The sequence below is a fragment of the Arvicanthis niloticus genome, chromosome 24 (genome assembly GCF_011762505.2).
Source record: "Arvicanthis niloticus isolate mArvNil1 chromosome 24, mArvNil1.pat.X, whole genome shotgun sequence".
NCBI classification, from domain to species: Eukaryota; Metazoa; Chordata; class Mammalia; order Rodentia; family Muridae; genus Arvicanthis; species Arvicanthis niloticus.
The window spans coordinates 15,114,471-15,121,817 of record NC_133432.1 but is presented as its reverse complement, the minus strand read 5'-3'; the positions used below and the strand labels follow the sequence as shown (position 1 = coordinate 15,121,817).

Below are 7,347 nucleotides of genomic sequence, written 5' to 3'. Positions count from 1 at the left end.
TCTGGAAGAGCAATCAGTGGTTTTAACTGCTGAGCCATCTCTCCTTCCTTTATTTCAAACTATAGTAAAGATTTTTTTTTTTTTTTTTTTTTTTTTTTTGAGACAGTCTTGCCTGGGCCACTGTATACTTAGTAACTACCCTGCCTCAAATCAAACTCCTGACTGCAGGAATTAGAGACAGACATGCATCACCTTATTTGGCTAAGTGTAGTGGTTTTCTTACTGTTGTTTTCAGTTTCAAGAAATTTTTATGTGTATGGATTTATTTGTGTACCATGTGTGTGCATTGTCCATGGAAGGGAGGAAACAGTATCAGATTCCTTGGAGCTGAAGTAACAGAAGAGTGTAAAGTTGCCATGTGTCCTCCATTCAACATTACCTTGTTTGAGGCAGGGTTTCTCACTGAGCCCAGAGCTCACAGACATGGCTACTTTGTCTTGTTCACAAACCACAAGCATCCTGTTGTCTCCCCTTTGCTGAGAATACAGGCATATGCTGCAACAGCGAGCTAGCTGTCTCGGTTCTTAGCCTGTAGACTTGGGCCCTCATGTCTGGGAAGTGAGCAAATTGCTGAGTAAGCCATCTCCCTAGCTTATTGTCTTGTTGATCTCCATTTTGTAAAAAAACAAACAAACAAAAGGAACATTTCATGAGTTCATGTGTCATTTTGCCAAGGGAGCATGCTAATCTTTGTATTGCTCCAGTTGTATATGTGTTACTTAAGGGAGCCGCCTGTATTTTGTTTGTTTTAAGTAAACCAGAAAGGAATCTCACAAGTAATGCTGGGTTTTGGTATTTGTAATAAATTATTAAGTACTTCTGGCTAATCTATCTTGCTTATGAAATTTTTTTTCACAATTTTAAAATTTCTCATACTTTTATTTTTCCTTTCTTTTTTTTGAGACAGTGTTTCACTATATAGCCCCCATTGGCCTGGAAATCCCTGTGCGAACCAGGATGGCCTCAGACTGACAAATCTGCCTGCGATGGCTTCCTTAGTGCTGGGATTAAAAACATTTTCCATTCACACAGGCCATATTCCCTTTTCAGTTACTGGTTTGCTTAAGTGTTCTATAAAACCATACAGCCTTGAGGCTCAGTGATTGAGTGCACCTGGGTTTGAGTCTCAGCACCCACATCAAGACAGGTCACAATCACTGTAACTCCACTTCCAAGATGATCAATGCCCAATTTTAGCCTCTGCAGTCACTGCACACATATGGTACACAATACATATAAATATACAAAAAAATATTAAGTAAATCTTCAAAATAACCTACAGAAATTTGAATACTTTCATGGTTATGCTTAATTTGGTGGTACAATTTTTGATACTCTTTTTTTTTTTTTAAAGATTTATGTATATATGAATATACTGTATGCTATCTTCAGAAACATCAGAAGAAGGCATCAGATCCTATTACAGATGGTTGTGAGCCACCATGTGGTTGCTGGGAATTGAACTCAGGACCTCTGGAAAAGCAGTGCTCTTAACCACTAAGCCGTCTCTCCAGCCCCTCTTATAAATTAATAAACTGCTAAATTTTTAAACTAGAGGAAACAAAATTGAGGCGTGTAAAATGTAATCTATTTTTCTTCCTGCAGCTGATGTCAGTAATGGTGCAGTTAAAAAAGAGTCTTCTAATAAAGAAGTAGCAAGGATATGGATAAATGACATGAAGATGAGGAGTTTTTCCCCCACCATGGTGAGTTTTAAACAGTAGTACTAGTTCTGTGTAATGTGAAAGTTATTTGATTAAAACTACTTTAGTAAAATCCCAGCAGAGGCAGGCAGATCTTTGAGTTCAACTCCAGCCTGGCCTGCATACTGCGTTCCAGGACAGCCAGGGAGAAGCCTTGTCTGGGGCTTAAAAGAAAGAAAGAAAGAAAGGTCTCAGGAAGCTTGTTGGCTGCAAGTAGGTTAATTAGTTACAAAAACCTAGTAGGGCTTAGCTCACATCTTTCACAGGTAGTGGTGTTTCTGCAGGGCTGACCTTTTTTATTCATCTACCTGATGAGGAATAAGGACAGCATAGTGTTTACCATACTTTTAATAACTTGGTAGACTTCAAATAAGTGACTGTTTAGGTGGTATCAAATCCCGCAGTGATCTGGATGAGTTGTTACACTAAGTTTTTCCTTAACTGTGGCAGTCCTGTGTGGCTCAAGTCAGGTGGCTGTGTATTCATTAGGTTGTATTTCTGGGTGGTACTGTGTCTCTGCAGTGAGTGTCTCTAAGGACTTTGCTTCATGAGTTCCTTTGCAGTAAACATAATATTTAATACCAGCTTTATTTGTATTGTATGAGAAACATCAAAAGGTATAATGTAGAGAGAGTGTGGTGGCACACTGCTTTAAAACTGAGGGAAGGAAAGGTATAATAAAGGCTCTGGGATATAAGTACCGGACACCATGACTAATCCTATGTAGGCTTTATGGAGTAGGAATGATGGACTTTGACAGGGATTCAGAATGAGCACTAATAGGCACTGAGGTGCTGTTTGCTGGTTCTGCTTTTAGGTCAGTGAGCCAGTTTGTACAGAAGAAATGGCAGTAGGAGATGGAGTTCTGTTGAAGGACTGTGGTTATGAATGCATGCTAAACGAAGAAGGGCCTAATCGTGGTGTAGGGTGGATTGCATGGTTTGAGGAGTAATTGCAAAGAGAAAGGAAAAAAAATGTCGAAAATGGCCCTCCTTGTTTATATTTGCATATTCTATAAAGTCGTCTTTTTTTTTTTTTTTTTTTCGAGACAGGGTTTCTCTGTGTAGCCCTGGCTGTCCTGGAACTCACTTTGTAGACCAGGCTGGCCTCGAACTCAGAAATCCACCTGCCTCTGCCTCCCAAGTGCTGGGACTAAAGGCGTGCGCCACCACCGCCCGGCTCTATAAAGTCTTGGTTTGATAACTTGTCTTTTGGTATATTCCTACCATTCATCCCCACACCTTATGTTTTCAAGTACTAGGTTGAAGAGAGAGACTGGGGTTGGAGAGAAATGTGTGAGCATTGAGGGGCAAAGTCATTCCAGCTGGTGACTTGAGGGTGTAGAACCCTGTGGGTGGCTCATTTGTGTGTAGGTTGTCATTGCTGCTTACCTTTGGACAGGCAGGAAAGATCCCACAGATTCTGGGCCTCTGTCTCTATACTTCTGATTGGTTGTATTTTTGTGTTACAGAAGGTTCCTGTTGTTAAAGAGGAAGATGAACCAGAAGAAGAAGATGAGGAGGAAATGGGTCATGCAGAGACCTATGCAGAGTACATGCCAATAAAATGTATGTCTTTTGGATTTGTCAAAATGACAGACTCAGGTTCCTCTTGAACTTAATTAAGTGTAGCCCTGCCTGTCCTGGAACTCACTCTGTAGACCAGGCTGGCCTCGAACTCAGAAATCCACCTGCCTCTGCCTCCCAAGTGCTGGGATTAAAGGCGTGCACCACCACCGCCCAGCGAGGTTAAAATCTTTAAAAGCCATGACACTAAATACTTGGGTTTGTTTATTTTGTTGCTAGCTAGTTTTGTTTATGTAAGTATCGATTATAAAATTAAGGTGAATTACGGAGATACAAATATACATTGTGAGTGTACACTAGTTTTCACACCGTGTCCAAATCATAGGCACATTGGAACTTTCTTTTGATTCTTGGGGCTTTTGATGTTTGTATTTTGAGACAGGTTCTCTGTGTGCTTAGAATTGCTTGTTCGGCTGGCCTCCCACTCCTAGAGATGGACTGTTTGACTGCTTGAAGCACTGAGCTGAGAGGTGTGAGGGTGTGAGCTGCCTTGCCTGGAGTCCAGACCCTTTTGTTTTGGCTTTAAGCTTATGCTTGCTTTGATCCTGTGTCAATCCTATACTGGGATTGCCGTTAAGAGCCATTAGGTCTGACTTTGTTGGTTTTTATTAATACTATTTTCCTGCCTTTGTGTAATGTGAATAACTTCTTGGTGGTCATTCTATGATGTTGAAAGCTAACTTTTAGCTTTTGTATGGAAATGTAAACCTTTTTAGTACATTGTAAGAGGGGAAATTGTCTAGATTTTTTTTTTAACCTTTGATATCAGGTTTCCTTGTATTCAGTTTGGCCTTCAGCTTATGGATTTAACTGATGTGATTCTACCACCTCATCTCTCCTGGTAGATGAGACTGGTGGTTTGTGGTACCATATCTAGCTATGTTTGGGGGTGTGAGGCTGGCATGCAACACTGCCTGCCTGTGTCTCCTGAGAAGGTCTGCTTTTTAACTAGATCTTTTAATCATCTATCTCTAAACTGTATAGAAAGTAATTTTTGTCAAATTTGAGGACATTACAATTAGTAACTTTATATAGAAACTCAAAGTGAATAGTTAGTGTTTTCTCTGTCATGAGACAAATATTGTACTATCTTGTAATAAGACTGGAAATGTTACTCAAATGACTTAAACATTTAAAAAAATTTTTTTTTTTTTTTTTTAGTAAAAATTGGCCTGCGTCACCCTGATGCAGTGGTGGAGACAAGCTCTCTGTCTAGTGTCACTCCTCCTGATGTTTGGTACAAAACCTCCATCTCTGAAGAGACCATTGATAATGGCTGGCTCTCCGCACTGCAGCTTGAGGCAGTTACCTACGCGGCCCAGGTAATTAGTTAGGTCCTATGGTTTATGTTGGTACATAAAGTTTAATTTTTAAAAAAATTTCTTTTGTTCATTCATTCATTCATTCATTCATTCATTCAAAGTCTTCATGTAGTCTTGGCTATTCTGGAACTCTCTGAGACCAGGCTGGCCTCAAACTCAAAGATTGAGCTACCTCTTCCTTCTAGTACTGGGATTAAAGTTGTGTATAATACCTGGCTCATTTTATTTATTCATATGTATGTGTCTCCAGTGTATTCCAGATGTTAGGTAATAACAGAGGCCAGTGGAGGAAGTAGGATCCCTTCCACCTTAAGCTAGAGTTACAGTTAGTTGTCATCTACTTGATCTATGCTGGGAATCAAACTTCTGGGACTCTGGAAGAATAGCAGGTGTTCTTAGCCACTGAACCTTCTTTCCAGCCCTATAAAATACAGTTTTAATAAAGGTAAATTTTCCTCGCTAGAAACAGAATTTTTCAAAAGTTCTGTGTTATCCAGTTGATGGTGGCATACGCTTTTAATCCTACCAGAGGCGGGCAAATCTTTGAGTTCTAGGCCAGCCTGGTATAGAGAGTGAGTTTCAGGATAGCCAGGGCTATACAGAAACCTTGTCTGGGAAAAACAAAAATAAAAAGTTACCTATTAGGAAAAGAGAAGGTACAGCAGCTATCTGGAGAGTGTGCCTGCTAGTAGAAATAACAAGTTATGACCTCTAATGTTACACAGGACAATCATTAGTGTGGAACCCGCATGTGTCTTTTCTCTAAGATCTAAGACTTGTGCTTCTTGGAATCTAAGGTATAGGTTTCCTCTTTTTTTCCTTGCCTAAAGACTTGAGTGTCCATACTGTTGCATAGTTAAACTGTCAGCCCTGTGCTGCTCAGGTGCTATTGGTGATGTGCCGTGTGATTGGTACTCACTTCAGTTAGACTAGAAGAGATTTTTGTTTCAACTTCATTTCTTTAAGATAAGCAATGTTGTGACTAGCCAGCTATCCCCATGATTTACATATCACGTGAAAGTTGGCATATTGTCAGGCAGGTAGGTGTGCAGAGTAGAAGAGGAGCCACCTCACCAGTTTGTTGGCTTTACATGGCAGGGTAGAAAGGAAAAGTTTAGTTCCTCTATATAGAGAATATTCATAGTAGGGGTCATCCTTTTTTCAAATTGCATGAAGGTGTAAGTAATGATGACAGTTTTTCATGGTGATTTTCATTGGAGCTTATTTATTAAAATATGGCCTGCTTGTCAGTAGCTGCTTTGATGAGAAAGTGACAGTACATTTTCCCAATTTATCTCCTTTTTAGCAACATGAAACATTCCTCCCTAATGGAGACCGTGCTGGCTTCTTAATAGGCGATGGCGCTGGTGTGGGTAAAGGCCGGACGATAGCAGGGATCATATATGAAAACTATTTGTTGAGTAGAAAAAGAGCATTGTGGTAAGTTCCAAGGCTGACTGATTAGCATATCAGGATGAATTTAAATGAATGTTTTTCATAGTGTCAAGATCTGACTTTATTCTTTTGTTCTATCCAAAACTATAATTGATGTTTAATTTGTTGTTGGTTTTTTTTTAATACAGGTTTAGTGTATCAAATGATTTAAAATATGATGCTGAAAGAGATTTAAGGGATATTGGAGCAAAAAACATTTTGGTCCATTCGTTAAATAAGGTATGGAAGTTTCCTTGTTCAGTGGGGCTGTCAATCAGTGCAGACTGACTTATGTATAAGATGAGAATAATTTTCAGGGAGAGTTGGGGAATTGGGTTTTTTACAAGGATTAAGTGAGCTATTCCACATAATACATGCCAAGCCATGGATGTGTTAGTGGCAGACAATATGGGCATGGTCTATGGTCTAATGGCTTTGTCATCTTGGTCTCAGGTGTTAGTTTCTATGCCTGTGTATATACAATGTAGAAAAGTAGTGCACCCATCACCATAGTCAACACATTCGTGTAGCCTGGAGAGGATTATTTTGATTTATAAACTTTGGTGAACAAAACAATGGAGTTGAATGACTTTGCTTATGTTAATGTGGAAACAAGAAAATGGGTGTCTGTATTTAAAACACGTTTTAACATGATTAGAATTTTAGTGCTTGGGCTCAGTGATTAAGAGCACTGACTGCTCTTCCAGAGGTCCTGAGTTCAATTCCCAGCAACCACATGGTGACTCACAACCATCTGTTGTAATGGGATCTGATGCCCTCTTCTGGTGTGTCTGAAGACAGCATACAGTATACTCATATATACATAAAATAAATAAATAAATCTTTAAAAAAGAGAATTTTAGGGCTGGAGAGATGGCTCAGAGGTTAAAGAGTACTGACTGCTCTTTATGATATTCTGAGTTCAATTTCCAGCAACCATATGGTAGATCACAACCATTTGTGAGGTTTTTGTTTTGTTTTGTTTTGTTTTTTTGTTTTGTTTTGTTTTGTTTTTTTCGAGACAGGGTTTCTCTGTGTAGTTCTGGCTGTCCTGGCTGTCCTGGAACCTACTCTGTAGACCAGAATGGCCTCAAACTCAGAAATCCACCTGCCTCTGCCTCCCAAGTGCTGGGATTAAAGGCGTGCGCCACTACTGCCTGGCCGATCACAACCATTTGTAATAGGATCCGATGTATTCTTCTGGTGTGTGACTGAAGACAGTGATAGTTTACTCACAAAAATAAAAATAAATCTTAAAAAAAGAATGTTTACCTGGCACAATTTATTGTTTTTAAGATAGTC

At 39.5% G+C, this 7,347-nt stretch overlaps 1 protein-coding gene across 1 annotated transcript in view; it reads left to right on the top strand.

Annotated features, from left to right (window-relative positions):
* The first annotated feature begins 1,605 nt into the window (after positions 1 to 1,605).
* The window catches only part of Sbno1 (strawberry notch homolog 1), a 36,569-nt gene continuing 30,827 nt past the window's right edge, over positions 1,606 to 7,347 (top strand). The window contains exons 1-5 of the mRNA XM_076922896.1: positions 1,606 to 1,706; positions 3,175 to 3,271; positions 4,451 to 4,611; positions 5,918 to 6,051; positions 6,195 to 6,285. Coding sequence (XP_076779011.1) covers positions 1,677 to 1,706; positions 3,175 to 3,271; positions 4,451 to 4,611; positions 5,918 to 6,051; positions 6,195 to 6,285 — 513 coding nt within the window. The 5' untranslated portion in view covers positions 1,606 to 1,676. The remainder of the gene's footprint in view (positions 1,707 to 3,174; positions 3,272 to 4,450; positions 4,612 to 5,917; positions 6,052 to 6,194; positions 6,286 to 7,347) is intronic.